Source organism: Schistocerca americana, chromosome 4 (assembly GCF_021461395.2).
Source record: "Schistocerca americana isolate TAMUIC-IGC-003095 chromosome 4, iqSchAmer2.1, whole genome shotgun sequence".
In the NCBI taxonomy this organism is placed as follows: domain Eukaryota; kingdom Metazoa; phylum Arthropoda; class Insecta; order Orthoptera; family Acrididae; genus Schistocerca; species Schistocerca americana.
The window spans coordinates 541049154-541064498 of record NC_060122.1 but is presented as its reverse complement, the minus strand read 5'-3'; the positions used below and the strand labels follow the sequence as shown (position 1 = coordinate 541064498).

General features: G+C 39.8%; 1 protein-coding gene across 1 annotated transcript in view; it reads left to right on the top strand.

Moving 5' to 3' along the window:
- The window catches only part of LOC124613985 (U1 small nuclear ribonucleoprotein 70 kDa), a 67342-nt gene extending 65934 nt beyond the window's left edge, over positions 1 to 1408 (top strand). The window contains exons 9-10 of the mRNA XM_047142772.1: positions 981 to 1042; positions 1138 to 1408. Coding sequence (XP_046998728.1) covers positions 981 to 1042; positions 1138 to 1289 — 214 coding nt within the window. The 3' untranslated portion in view covers positions 1290 to 1408. The remainder of the gene's footprint in view (positions 1 to 980; positions 1043 to 1137) is intronic.
- The last annotated feature ends 13937 nt before the right edge of the window (positions 1409 to 15345 follow it).

Below are 15345 nucleotides of genomic sequence, written 5' to 3'. Positions count from 1 at the left end.
CTAGTGCAGTATTTTATTATTTAAATAATGAATGACAGCTGGAGGCTTTCAAAAACATCGATTATGACATGAAATTCAGTCAAACATTCGTGCTTACCAGACAGTTATCAGTTCCAATTACATCAGCAGTTTTTATTAGATAATAAACCTTCATTAGATAGTAAAAAGTCCATGACAAGTCTTTTGATGCCTATTGTGTACATATATCATACATAAAGCGCAAGGGGGTATCCTATATGTAACTTTTACAGCTTCCCACATTTTCCCACTGTTTACACCATTTTTTGAAGTCTCTAGAAAAGTGTAAAAGCGGGGTTTCACTGTAGTTTGTGACTTATCAGCCTCCAATTTTGGACCATGCACCCAGCCTTTTTACTTCTCTCCTTTTCCACTACCCACCTCCTCCTGCCCTTGTCTAACCTCCCGACTGCACATAGCTGCCCTAGCCTCTCTCCACCTCGTGCTCCACAGCAGCACTTCACTGTCCCCCACCCCTACCCTCACTAGTTCTGCTGCTCGCAGTGTGACTTCAGTTTCCAGAGACTGCAGTCATGTGTGTGAGTTGCGTGTGCATGTGTGTGTCGTCTATTTTTGACGAAGGCCTTGCTGGCCAGAAGCCTATTTGTGACAGTCTTTTCATTGTGCCTATCTGTGACTCAGCGCTTTCCTTTTAATAATATTGTTACACCTGTTTCAAATTATCAAAGTAAAGTCTGAGCACACTGATTCAGTGTAAAGTTGTTAACTGGATGTGATTTGTTCATTCCACCTGTCTGTAAAAAATAACAGAATATCTGACAACTCAATCAATTTGTTTTTGTTATCAGTGTTGCAGAGCAATATTTTGAGAAGCATTTCAGTTGTACTGACATTAGTGTGCTTGATGTTGTAAGCTATTCTGGATTCAGTCTGAGACAGTTTATTTTTGTGATTATGATGATTAAGGCAGTTTACAAATGTGTGTTGTTGCATGTTTCCAGGGAGAAGGAACGTAGGCGGTCAGAAGAGAAGGAAGTCAGAATCAAATTGGAGCCTCCAGATGGTGAGATTATTTTATACAAAGATCCAAAAATTATACAGGGTTTTCCAGAATTGAATTTGCAGTGTTTTCTGTATCGCATCATTTTTTATTTTCAGATTATCCTGATTATTCAGCAACAAATTATGATGAAACTAATTATGAAGAAAATGCTGTCAAATTTGAACCTAATGAGGGTTACCAAGAAGCAGAGCAAGGAGAAGCGAACGGCAGACCTTTCAATAATGAATATGCAGGAGAGCAATATTAGACATTGAAGCATTTGCTTTATAATTTTTAAACATTAATTGTATGAAATAATCAGTGTCTCACTTTTTAGATATTTCTTATGCATTTGCTTGCAGTTTTTAATAAAACATTGCTGTAAAATTGTTACATTTTTAATTTATTTGAAAATATATTGTCAAACACAAATTGTGGTTATAAATGACCCTGAGATGAGAGGATGTTCAAATGTGCAATATTCATTGTATAAATAGTGATCATCTGAATTTCAGTAAAGCATTGAGACAAAAGTGTGTGTGAATTTAAGATATACACGATGATATATTTCACCCGGCAGGTGGAGCTAGTAGGAGACCATCATTGAATACATCGTTTTTTTTAGTTCTGTGTTTTAAGATTTTTGCAGAATTGTAGAGGTTACTTACAGTACTCTCCAATGGTTAAAAAGTCAATAGAAATTCTTCAGAGCCTCTGATTTTCTGAAGAGTCTGTGCACTTGTTAATGCATCCAAACTGCTTCCACTTTGTCATGAAAATTTGTGGCTGATAGACTGCAGGAACTCTGTAGTAGCTAGTATTCCATACTCAGTATTTTTGTTCACTAACACTGGTGCTAAAGAACTCATTAACTGAATATTAGTTACTTTTTAATTTAGTATTCGTGCACTATTACACAACTTCATTCACTCAATTTTCACATTAATGGTGTCTGTCACATAAAGGCATTTTTCACCATCAGCTCACCATATCCAATCCCTAACCTAATACTCATGACTGTTACAGCATGTATTTAAAAGAAACCAGATTTCATCTTCATAGTGGCACCACTAGCGCCACTTGTATGCCACTAGCGCCACTTGTATGCCACTGACGCAAAATTTGAATAGAATTTTTAGCTGTAGAAACAGTTACCAACTTTCATTTATGTTGCACAACTCCTCCTCCCTGGTGTTAAGATTTTTTTCTCTGCTAGTGTACAGATGCTTTATTCACCTCTAAATATCTTCACATGCAGTCATTGTCATCAAAGTAAATAATAACTACTACATAGACAAATGTCACTAAGTACAAGAAAATGATAGAAAATATACACCACATAATTAAGCAGCAATAAAAATAAATAATTATATAATAGAGCGATTAAAAGATTAATGCACAGCATAGTTAAGTTAGTGACAAAAATAAGTAATTAAACAGTTAAATGATGACAATCACATAAGACAGTAATAAAATAGTCTGACACGATTATAAAAAAATTTATTTTCATTCATTCTTATAAGAAATGTGTGTCATTTGTCATACTCAAGAAACTCTTGAACAGAGTAAATTCTTTTACTTTTCACCCATTTCACAAGACTGACTTTAAATTTATCTACTGGCATTGCGTAGGCATTTTGAAATGATTTATTGAAGTAAATAATGCGAAGTCATTTGTAGCTGTAGGGATTTTGGCCAATGTAGCCTATGACATTTATTTGCACGCCCACTTGTGTTGTGACCATGAATTGCCCTTCTTAGGTCAAATTTACTTAAGTTGTCATTAACAAAATCATTTATAGATGTAAACGTTGGGAACTGTCATATTTAGTTGCTTAAAATTCTCTCTACATGATTCATATGGGCTGAGTCTTGCTGTGCACCGTATATGGAATGAAAGAATGCAGAATACGCATATAACAGAAATTTTTTACTGGCATTGCCCCTAAACTTGTACAGCAGATTGATGACACGCTAATCTGCCACATAATTTCTGTGTGGGTATCCCAGCTGAGTTTTTGGTGTATGTGAAATCTTAGTTTCACGGTTTTTTTTTTTTTTTTATTACAACTAGGAGCATTAAGACTGAGTACAGTGTCTTCAGTTTTACTGTATTGTTTTTGCAGTACATTTGCTGCTATCTCAAAGAAAGTTGTACATATCTCCATTGCTACCACCATGGTCTATTACACATTTTCAGGGTTGATATCATATCTGATGAATCTAGTCATCTGCATAGAACACTGCATCATATGGTACAGCTGTGGGTATATTGTTTATCTGAATAATCACAAGGAAAATCCAAGAACAGGTGCCTGAGGTACACTTTTTACACTTGGAATACATTCTGATTTCTTAAATCTTTACAGTTATCTACTGTTCAAGTAAGACTGCATAGAACATTCGCTCTCCCTACGCAGTGGCAGAGAAAATAATGTGAAATGCTTTCCTGAGGTCTAACAGTGTTGCACACACTTCCTCCCCCCCCAAAAAAAAACCAATTGTATAAAAATACTGACTCATCCTTCTATGCATGCAGTATTCTATTGTTTCTGAAATCATAGATATTTGAAGATTTTTGTTATTTTAGTCAGTGATATTACAATTAATTTCTGAAACATAATTTTAGAGACCATAGTATTCCTGTGTTCTACAATTAGTTTAGCTAGTGATTCATTGACCACCTTCTCATAACACCAGTCTAGTGAAAACTGTCAGTTTATTGTTTATTTCTGGAAGTACCTCTGTGATATGATAGTACTTAACGAAAAGTAGTTCTGTAAGTAATGCCAGTTGAGATATGTAAGCTCATTCAAAGTATTAAGAAAGAAGTAGTTCATGGTGATGGTGATGTCTCAGTAGAAATCGTTAAAAATGGAGAAAGGGTTGTATAAAGGGAACTTGCAACAATTTAGAGGAAGTGTGTGAAAAATAATTCCCAAACTTGAACAACATAATTATTGAAACTTCCTGGCAGATTAAAACATTGTGCCCGACCGAGACTCGAACTCGGGACCTTTGCCTTTCGCGGGCAAGTGCTCTACCATCTGAGCTACTGAAGCACGACTCACGCCCGGTACTCACAGCTTTACTTCTGCCAGTATCTCGTCTCCTAATCTGCCAGGAAGTTTCATATCAGTGCACACTCCGCTGCAGAGTGGAAATCTCATCCTGGAAACATTCCCCAGGCTGTGGCTAAGCCATGTCTCCGCAATATCCTTTCTTTCAGGAGTGCTAGTTCTGCATGGTTCGCAGGAGAGCTTCTGTAAAGTTTGGAAGGTAGGAGACAAGATACTGGCAGAAGTAAAGCTGTGAGTACCGGGCGTGAGTCGTGCTTCGGTAGCTCAATTGGTAGAGCACTTGCCCGCGAAAGGCAAAGGTCCCGAGTTCGAGTCTCGGTCGGGCACACAGTTTTAATCTGCCAGGAAGTTTCACATCAGCACACACTCCGCTGCAGAGTGGAAATCTCATTCTGGAAACATAATTATTCTTCTTTACAAAAACAGAAACCAAGTCATAAAATTATCTACCAGTCGGCCTCCTCTTTGTAATGTACAAAATATTCACTCAACTTACTGCCAACTGCATAGAAAAACTGTTACATTTTAATCAGACAAATGGACAAGCTGATTTCATAAATAAATAGCACATAGGACCATTTGCAAGTTGAAAACAAAATTATACAACGGAGCAATGAATTACCTTCGCCTTGAAGTTCATAGATTTAGACATAGCTTTTGACACAGTTTAAATCTAACCTGTACCAGTGATCCTCTAGAAAGAAGTCGTTGGTTTGATCTATGTTAGTAATCCAAAGAATGTATACGTCAATGGTACAGCTTCCATTAAATTTCATCAGGATACTGGAACATTCTAAGTTGAAAGAAGTCAGACAGGGAGACTTCGTATTGCAGAACTGTTTGTGGCAGCTTTAGAGGATGTTTTTCCAACACTAAATGGGAGAACCAAAGAAGAAATATGCCTTAATCATACATACTTGAACTACCTTCATTTTCTTGATGACATTGTATAGTTTCTCTCGTGCAGGTAAAAATGAAGAAGTGGAAATTTTAATAGCAGCAGTTTGGAGGTACGCTGAATATAAGTAACAATAAGACTTAAATAATATGTACTCAGTATACTAAAAATAAACCATTTGATATGTTTTTAAATTTAGAGCCACTGAAGGGCTGAATGTACAGCAGTAGAAATGTGAGCAAAAATGGCCATGAGTACTTTCGTTGTACTAACTAAGGTTCTGATGTCTGACTAGGAGAATTGACAATTTGTGTATGTTACCTGTTCTGACTTACCACAGTGAGGTATGGACATTTCATGTGGAAGCGATTAAACGGTGTGCAACAGAGCATGGGAACAACCGGCAGGTGGGAGAACAGCGGGTGCCACAAAGGGCGTCACCACAGCATATGCATAGAAGGATGTACGTTACACAGAGGATGATGTACATTACACAGAAGCAGAGGTGTGTAGTGCTGTGCTTTCCTCAATAGAAAGGGTTTGTCATCAGCTGGAAGATGTGGTGCGTGTTGGTGGGCAGTGTCGGGCTCAATCGTGGGAGGACAGTGAAGGATTTGGCTGTAGCAAAACCAGAGGATGACACCAGGACTGCAGACAGCACACTTGGCAGCAGTGAAGTGTAGCACGACCCTGTTAAGGGAACGCTGGCCATGGCTGGATGAAAGCAAAGGTGCTGAAAATGAGCAACATCGAGCATGACTGGGAAAAGGCAGTGAGGGCAACAGCTGAATCATAAAGTGCTGTGTTCAGAGACGGCCCTGCCTTTGGCATCGCGACTGTAGCGTCGGGTGCAGCCAGAAGGAAAGGAATCTGGGGATGTCGGTGCTACCCTCATGAGGAAGGTCAGGTGTGGTTGTATCCTCACAACCAAGATGCAGAAGAATAGAAGCACCGTCAGGCTTGCAGCCAAATTCTGGGAATTTTTCATTGTTTTAGTTTTCAGTTAAATTTTTGTAACTGACTGGTAAGAACCAATAGTCTAATAAAGAATATTACTGTACCTTGCTACTACAGAACAATACTGCAGCAATAAAGAACGAACGAGAGAAAAAAAGAAAATAAAACTTTAGTTGCAGAGGAAATGCACCAAATACAATAAAAAAACACAATGCTCATATAAGCGTCTGCCAACAGCAAAATGTGCCAAAGGCTTTAGGAAGACTATGCAATGTTTCACAGCAACAAAATGCCTCCGATGAGTGTGACGTCACAACTTTTTACATTAGATTCGTTTGAGTGGTTGCGAGCGAGTTTATGCGCATGTGCAGTTGAGTCACATATGAGTAGTACCTTCTCCCACTTCTGGCTACAGAAGTGTGGCAGTTTGATGTATAAGCAATAGCAGCAAGTAGCCAGATGCTATCCCGAAACATTTTACTGGTGCGCCTAAGCTGCCAGATTCAGGTATGCGTAACAGGCCTGGAACTAGGGGGTGGGAGCAAGCCTGGGTACTGCCCCGGGCAGCAGTTTCGGGGGAAGGGCGCCAAATTCATATTATTGAGGAAAAAGACCTTGTTTCACAAAGCGCCTAGCGTCCAGCGCACATTGGTCTGTCAAGTACTCATATGATTTTGAACGCATCCCTGCTGGTTTTTGAACATTTTAGAACAAATTCTAAGTTGATTTCTGAAAGAATCGTAAGTTGATTTTTAAATGTGTGCATAGTGGATGTGATGTCTCTGCCAGCGGAATCCCCGCCGCATCTAGGAATAGAAAAGCAACTGGAATCACTCAATAGAGGAAAGTCCACTGGACCTGACGGGATACCAATTCGATTCTACACAGAGTACACGAAAGAACTTGCCCCCCCTTCTAACAGCCGTGTACCGCAAGTCTCTAGAGGAATGGAGGGTTCCAAATGATTGGAAAAGAGCACAGATGGTCCCAGTCTTCAAGAAGGGTCGTCGAGCAGATGCGCAAAACTATAGACCTATATCTCTGACGTCGATCTCTTGTAGAGTTTTAGAACATGTTTTTTGCTCGCGTATCATGTCATTTCTGGAAACCCAGAATCTACTATGTAGGAATCAACATGGATTCCGGAAACAGCGATCGTGTGAGACCCAACTCGCTTTATTTGTTCATGAGACCCAGAAAATATTAGATACAGGCTCCCAGGTAGATGCTATTTTTCTTGACTTCCGGAAGGTGTTCGATACAGTTCCGCACTGTTGCCTGATAAACAAAGTAAGAGCCTACGGAATATCAGATCAGCTGTGTGGCTGGATTGAAGAGTTTTTAGCAAACAGAACACAGCATGTTGTTATCAATGGAGAGACGTCTGCAGACGTTAAAGTAAGCTCTGGCGTGCCACAGAGGAGTGTTATGGGACCATTGCTTTTCACAATATATATAAATGACCTAGTAGATAGTGTCGGAAGTTCCATGCGGCTTTTCGCGGATGATGTAGTGAACAGAGAAGTTGCAGCATTAGAAAATTGTAGCGAAATGCAGGAAGATCTGCAGCGGATAGGCACTTGGTGCAGGGAGTGGCAACTGACCCTTAACATAGACAAATGTAATGTATTGCGAATACATAGAAAGAAGGATCCTTTATTGTATGATTATATGATAGCGGAACAAACACTGGTAGCAGTTACTTCTGTAAAATATCTGGGAGCATGCGTGCGGAACGATTTGAAGTGGAATGATCATATAAAATTAATTGTTGGTAAGGCGGGTACCAGGCTGAGATTCATTGGGAGAGTGCTTAGAAAATGTAGTCCATCAACAAAGGAGGTGGCTTACAAAACACTTGTTCGACCTATACTTGAGTATTGCTCATCAGTGTGGGATCTGTACCAGATCGGTCTGACAGAGGAGATAGAGAAGATCCAAAGAAGAGCGGCGCGTTTCGTCACAGGGTTATTTGGCAACCGTGATAGCGTTACGGAGATGTTTAATAAACTCAAGTGGCAGACTCTGCAAGAGAGGCGCCCTGCATCGCGGTGTAGCTTGCTCGCCAGGTTTTGAGAGGGTGCGTTTCTGGATGAGGTATCGAATATATTGCTTCCCCCTACTTATACCTCCCGAGGAGATCACGAATGTAAAATTAGAGAGATTAGAGCGCGCACGGAGGCTTTCAGACAGTCGTTCGTCCCGCGAACCATACGCGACTGGAACAGGAAAGGGAGGTAATGACAGTGGCACGTAAAGTGCCCTCCGCCACACACCATTGGGTGGCTTGCGGAGTATAAATGTAGATGTAGATCTAGAAATAAACTTTCCTGCAGACAAATGGGGATGGGTCTATACGAGCTGAGCGGAATAGAGCCGAACGGGTGAACGCCGATCGCTGTTTGTGGTTGACTGGGTTTGCAAATGATCAGCGTTGCTATAACTAGTAGTGAATTCCATAGATTCATATTACCAGAGTCGAAATAAACAACTAACAGGCAACAAAGATTGCGTATTGTCTCCTCCGTGTATCTGTGAAAATGAAATTTTGCTGGAAAATTTTTGACCAGACCGCTACACCACTAAGGGCCAGTTATACTGTTCCCAGCTAACAGCGGCTTAAGTTCTATTCTGGGAGTAGCGTGGAAAATGCATTGTAGGAACACGTAATAACACCTAACCGGAGAATAAATGCGGGATAACTAAACCGGTGATTGTGGCAGGGTTATTGAAGTTAACCAAAGAATAAGTTTTGACACTGGCAGGAATAGTTACAGAATTAGTGATGACAAGATTGTCTGTTAGGAGGAAGGAGAAGAAACGGGGACTCACACAAATTACAGAAGAATATGAAGATTACAAATTTATGTAAAAATTTCGTACTACTACTTTTTGATCTCATGCTTCAGAAGCTAGAGAGTATGAATGAAATATGAAACTATTTCCTAACATAAAACTTTCTCATGTAGTATTTTGATATTGGTACTTCGTGAATTATATTCTGTCTTGTTGTAAAAATGACCATTTGTGCTGAAACAGTCTCATTTATGTGGTGTGTGTAACAATTGCTGCATTATTAGACAGACCTATTTTGTTTTATCTAGCAGTGACAAAATACACCTAATCAGATCGAGAAACCACACCAGACTTGAGTACAATTTGCATTAACAGCTTTTCTAGTATGAGACGACATTTCGTTTCTTCATGTAGCAAAACGTTGACGAACTTTGATGAGATAATAGATTCTTTCCCAGAAAGGAAAGTACGCTGTGGCAATATTAGAGAGAAAAAAAGCTAGGGCTTAAGGATTGAAGAAATGTGTGCTGTCTTGCTTGTCTCTTGTCCTTACTCGTTTTATGTTTCCTATATGTAATTTTATATCACACAAAACGGCAATTTATTAGCTAACAGGCAGTAAAGACTGCAAATTTCCTGAAGAATTCTTTTCTGCCAGTTACAAATAACCCCATTCAGTATTAATTGCGAGACCTTTTAAAAGAGGGGCAGGATGTCAAACTGGGAGTAGGAGAGGCACCACAAGACATTTTAATTTCCACTGGCGTGAATATAGTTTGATGGCACCCATTACAAAATATTACGTGGCTGAATTCCACAGAGCGAAATCAGAGACGTGATGGAAGAATGTTGTGAGTAGGCGTGGCACTGCACTTTAGCACACTTAAGACCAAATAACATGTGTTAAGTTTCCTCAAACATATATGTTTTATGTATCGGACATGTGCTGGAAAATCAAGATTTTTTGAAACTCTCATGTCAAATGAAAACAAAACGGATTTCTGTGGCCGGGAGCTATCAAGTGAATTAAAATACGTTCACATAGTTACGGAAGGCCAAAATATGTAATTAGTTACAGATTTTATTTTATTTCCGCCTTTCTGACAGTCAAGCGTTAATTGCCTTGCAGAACAATGAAGTTATTTTCCTCGGTTTGTTGAAGAAATTTGACTTTTATTAATCTTTTTTGCTGGGGCAGTCAATTTATTTGGAACGAAGTGTTTAGTTCTACACTATTGGCTAGTTTCAACTGTTCGCTGCATTTCAAGTTCACGTTTACATCTTCTAGCACGTTTGGCATTATGCCTAAATAAAGAACCAAACATGAGATAATACAGTACTGGTACTCCAAGAAAATTTACATATGAATCTGGACACAAGAATGTGCACGTTAAGCCGAATGATGCATTTTAGAGTATAGTTCACAAAATTCCCATGCTCTTGGAGTATCCTCTAATGTCTTTTTTCTTTCTTGACATAGCTACGACTGGCTTTCAGAAGTGCATCGCAATCTCAATTTCAATCCTTTGTAAAGTGACATGCGGTGTTTGGTGGACTTCGAATTGATACTTTCGTAATATGAAAATACGCAGTGTACATGTTGCTGCATTTCAGACATCTTTCCAAAACTTGTTTTTTTCCCCTGAGTTTCATTTTGTAAAGTGCCGGGAAATTCTACGCCGGTGTGTAAAACCACAACCATTGAAAGGATTGATAAGTTTTACAGTCCTGAGGAAAAGTATACTGTTACTTAACATGGAAAAAGTATATTTTCATCTGGGAGAAAGTGTATTTTTAACCGGGAAAAATCCGGGAATGTTTTTTTTTTCTCATCCACGTATACACCCTGTGGCAGAGCAGCATCGGGTGCAGCTGAAGAGGTGGTGTGGTGGTTGTGCAGGACAACAGTGGGTGAGGACCCCTAGAGCTGCCGTGTTTGGACTCAAACGTAGTTATCAACAGATGTATGGGTGATGCCAGCTAGGAAGATGGGCCAACCATGGCTACAGTGTGCAGACTAGGCTGGGTATGGCTGGAGGTAGGCAGCAGATGGCCACTGTAGGAGATGTCATGGCATAAGAGTTAGCAAAGACCCTGGAGCCAGAGGAGAACTGGTGCTAAGTCTACTGCTGTAGCAGCTCTGACACTGGACAAGTGTACCAGCTATTTGTGATGAAGTGTCCCTCTTTACTTCGTTTCATCACAGACATGTGCACCAGTGATGAACTGTCCCATGTGAGTGGTTTTGCCACTGGCAGTAAGCTGTAAGAACACAATAGGAATAGCAAAAACACATGGTATTTTACACAAGCATGTAGTAGTCACCCAACAAAGTATGTGATAAGAACAATAAGCAGTGTCTCCTATCATGAGATGGAAGCCTAACAAAAAGCTATTTATATCTTCCTTGCTAACTGCTACAACCCAGTTTGGGTGGTGCATGTTTTAGTGAATGAAGATTTCAGGGTAAAGTAAGGAATACACTATTCAAGCCATAAGTTCACAATAAAGTTATGTTCAGAAAGAAACTGAATGATCATTTGTAATCACTTGAAAGTGACAGAAACTAAGTACACTGGCATTATACCAATTCCAAGAGGAGCCTCATCCCAGAGGGCCACGCAGTGTGATCTACTGTGAAGCTCAGTGGAGATGGTGCAGTGTAGCCTGGAGCTTCTGGGCTTGTTTCGGCAAGTTACAAATGACAAGTTCTGAGGCGTAGCTGGCTCCTGGCCTGGAACTGAGCCAGCAATTGAACAATACCACTGGAGGTGGAAGTATGTCCATGACCACATGATGTGCAGCCAAAACTTATTTCCTAAATAGCAGCTCCGCTGGTTTCCTGATATGCATGCTACTTGAAAGCATGTCCGTTACCTGCTGGTGGTCTTGTAATAATTGGTGTATCAACACACTGTTTATACAGTGTCATGTCCACAACACATGATGTCCTTGTGGAGTTTGTAAGTAGGCTCTGCAGGAGGCATGCCTGCAGGCCAAGGGTAAGCAAACCACCAGAGTGAAGACATTGTTCTGGAAGTATAATTTAGTCAACCTACAGGCCAATATACAAAAAAGTTATTGATTCAGCCTGTGTTAGTATACGGGAAAGGATACACAGTCAACAAAACGAAACTTTTCACTTGTCTTTATAAGCTCGGCTACCTTTAGTTGCGTACAGCTCACACCAGTGGTAGCGCAACACACGCTGGCTAAGTGGCAGCATCACCTGTAACACACTTTCAGCAGTGTATTTGGTCTCTTCGTATTGTAATGACTGCTTACGATCTGATTTTCTGTGGTTGTGTGTAAGTACTGCTAACTTAAATTTATCAGTTTGAGAAGCTTCTTGCTCGAATAAACGAAGAAAAGAAAATCTGTTTATTTAAATGGTATTCACATGCCAGCTTTCGGGGCTCTGGAATTCCATTGAATTAGTTAGGGTTCACATTCACTCAATACCATATTTTTTATATGTACAGTGTACTGTTTGTTAATGTGTTGCAAGCATAACTTGCTGTGCCGCTGACGTGTAGGTGACAGTCATCGTGTGGTGGCACTCGTCCAGATACAAGGGTTTCACAGCAGTGAAGTCACAGCCAGGTGTGGTATTCAACCTCGCTGTATCCTGAAGTGGATAAACCAGTGGGCAAGACGAATAACTAGCCAGCTTAAAGGGTCAAGTTTAGGATAGGTGTTGCCTCAGAAAGCCAGCATATTAGTTGACATCTGTATGGACATCCATTTTTAAATGCTGTCCAACTCAAGAATGACACCAATTTTCCTGGATGCTCGCAAACTGTTCGCATCCACTGAAGAGATGCTGGTCTTAAACCCATAGGGCTGCTAATAAAGAAGCCCTCTTTGATGATTACAGGCTGGCTGTCACTGAATTGAATGTAGACTTTGAATTTCACCACATCATCATCTCAGATGAGTTGCTCAGTGAATGAGGGTTCAGTGATGGTCTGATAGCTGTAGAACGTTACAACCCACAGTATGTGGAACATAATTTGCATGTTGACCTCAACAGAATTTTGTACTGATGTTGCGCGTCTTCAAGTGGGGCAGGGTACTTAATTGAATTTGATCAATTTGCTGTGGATCAGTGTGTTCACTTTATTGAACACTATGAAGCAGAGTTTGAGGATACACCATCCCTGTGGAGTGATCCAGACACTGCTGGACCAGTCACTGGTTCACAAAAATCTAATCATTCAGCAGTGGTTTTCACAAAATGCTGATGTCCACCTGATTGACTGGCCTGTTTGTGTGCTAGACTTGAATCCCACTGAAAATTTGTGGGCCAAAATGAAGCGTCACATGAACTTCTACTGGCTGACATCAGCACAATGCAGACCGTCCAACTGTGGTACCTAGTGTCCAATGCATGAGAGAGTCTCATAGCCAATAAGATTTATTTCCAGACAATGTCCACCTCCATGCCTCATCGGATGAGGTAGAAAATTTATGCCAGTGGTGGGTCGACTAGCCTCATCCCTGAATGAAACTTTCCTTTTCTCACATTACTAGACTTTACATAATCTGATATAACTGTATGTTTGCTAATTGGAAGTCAGTGATTTTAATGCATTTTAAATTTAATTTACTGAGTGTATGCTACCTAATACATGTAAATTTGAAAAAAGTGCAAACAAGTCAGTTTGAATGTAAATAGAAATTATATTCTAATATGAGACAGGCACAGAAAACGTGTAACTATCAACCAGCATAAGAACAGGTAAAGCCTGAAATAATAATCTCCCTCCTATTGTGTCTCCAACATTTTCTGCATTTATTACGTAAAAGAAGTTAACATACTTTGGCACCACAAGGATAACTTCCCATGGCCTGTACCCATTTCTCCACGTTAGTCTTCAGAGAAATGACCTCCACAGAATATGCATTCAGTATCTCCTCCTCCTCCTCCTCCTCCTGCTGCATCTTCTTCTTCTTCTTCTACTACAACTACTACTACTACCACCACCACCACCACCACCACCACCACCTCCTCCTCCTCCTCCTCATTGTTGTCCTCGTCATTCTCCTCCTCCTCCTCCTCCTCCTCCACCTCTCCAGTGTGTCCACCTGAAGCATTGTTTTCCATTAAATTTGAATCAGACTCAATTGTATAGGAATAAACCATCTTGAACCAGTTGGGAGGTCTACATGTCCAATTGGATTTTAGTAAATATTGTCTGCCTTTTTAAACTTCTTTTTCAGACCCAGTAGACTGAATAATTGAACTAATTTTTCCCGGCATGTTTATAATTTTACTTTGAGGCTAAATTTTATGAGCTTGTCGTTAATCACTTATCCTCACGTACTCAATTTCATCTCAGTGGTATATTCTGCTTCATCTGCTTTGCTGTTATCTCTTGTTCCTTCTGTCAGTAGTCTTGCAGGCAGACAAAACACTCTTATGCAACTTAATTGGAGCTGATTGTGTTCCAAACTGAGAGTGAATAGTGAATTTTAGTGTTCCCCAATACAATGGCAAAAGGACTGTTATTGAGCTTGGCATTTGTATTTGAGTGCATAATTCAAACAAAGTACATTGTTACCAGTTTCATTCTGCATTTGAAATAGATTTGTTAAAGATAAAATTTGCTATATGTATGGGTGATCTAAAGTCTTTTACACTTCAATACTCCCTCATTCCTACAAAATGAATTTTTTTTTTTTATTAATTCTAGGAATTTCATGATACAGTTTTTCTACGGTAGTTCTCTTAAAGTCTTCAAAAACTGGCAATATGCACTAGTGTTACACTCATCGGGAAAAGAGAAGCTACCACAGAAAGGCGGTTGGCATCTACCACAAAGGAGAAATAAAAAATATTCGTCAGATGACAGACTCACTGTGATTCAATGAGTGACAGCCAGGCATTTTGACAGCCACTTGCACGATGTCACTAATACCTCCTTGGGAACACATTTAACACTGCCAGTCAAATCACTACACATTCTGCAATTGCTGTTGACACCCTATATTACCACATATCTTTCATTGGTATTAATTTCCTATGTTGTGTGTAGAACATCTTGCTAGTATGATAAAATGTTTCCACTATAACCTAACAGGGCTAATGCGTTGCAACAATTGGCGACGTGGTGGAAATCACCAAGAATGCCCAGTGTAGGACTTGCGTCATTTCTCATGCAAACAGTTTTGTGCTATTGGCTGTACGTGAATGCTTCAGCTTCCATTACACTTCTTAATGGTGGTGAGAAATTCAAAACAGAAAGACGGATCGGACAATATGATTTCATACCATCATCAGAACTATTATTAGTTCTTATTAACTCTAGAGAAAGTTTTCAGTTTCTTGAACAAAGAAAATGGAGGAGGAATATATGTTTTTCTCCTGGGATTATGAAACATCAGAATTGTATTGCTTACTCATGTGAGATGTGAACATGTTGTGTAGAGTATGTCACTTTTGATTGATATTATCACAAATAATGGTCTTTACAACCATTTCAAAAACATTCTCACACTTTCACATGGGATAAAACTAGATCCTGGGGGAGAAGGGGTGGTGCCAGAAAGCACATCTGGCCACCTTTTACCAATAATATTGCCAAATCCAG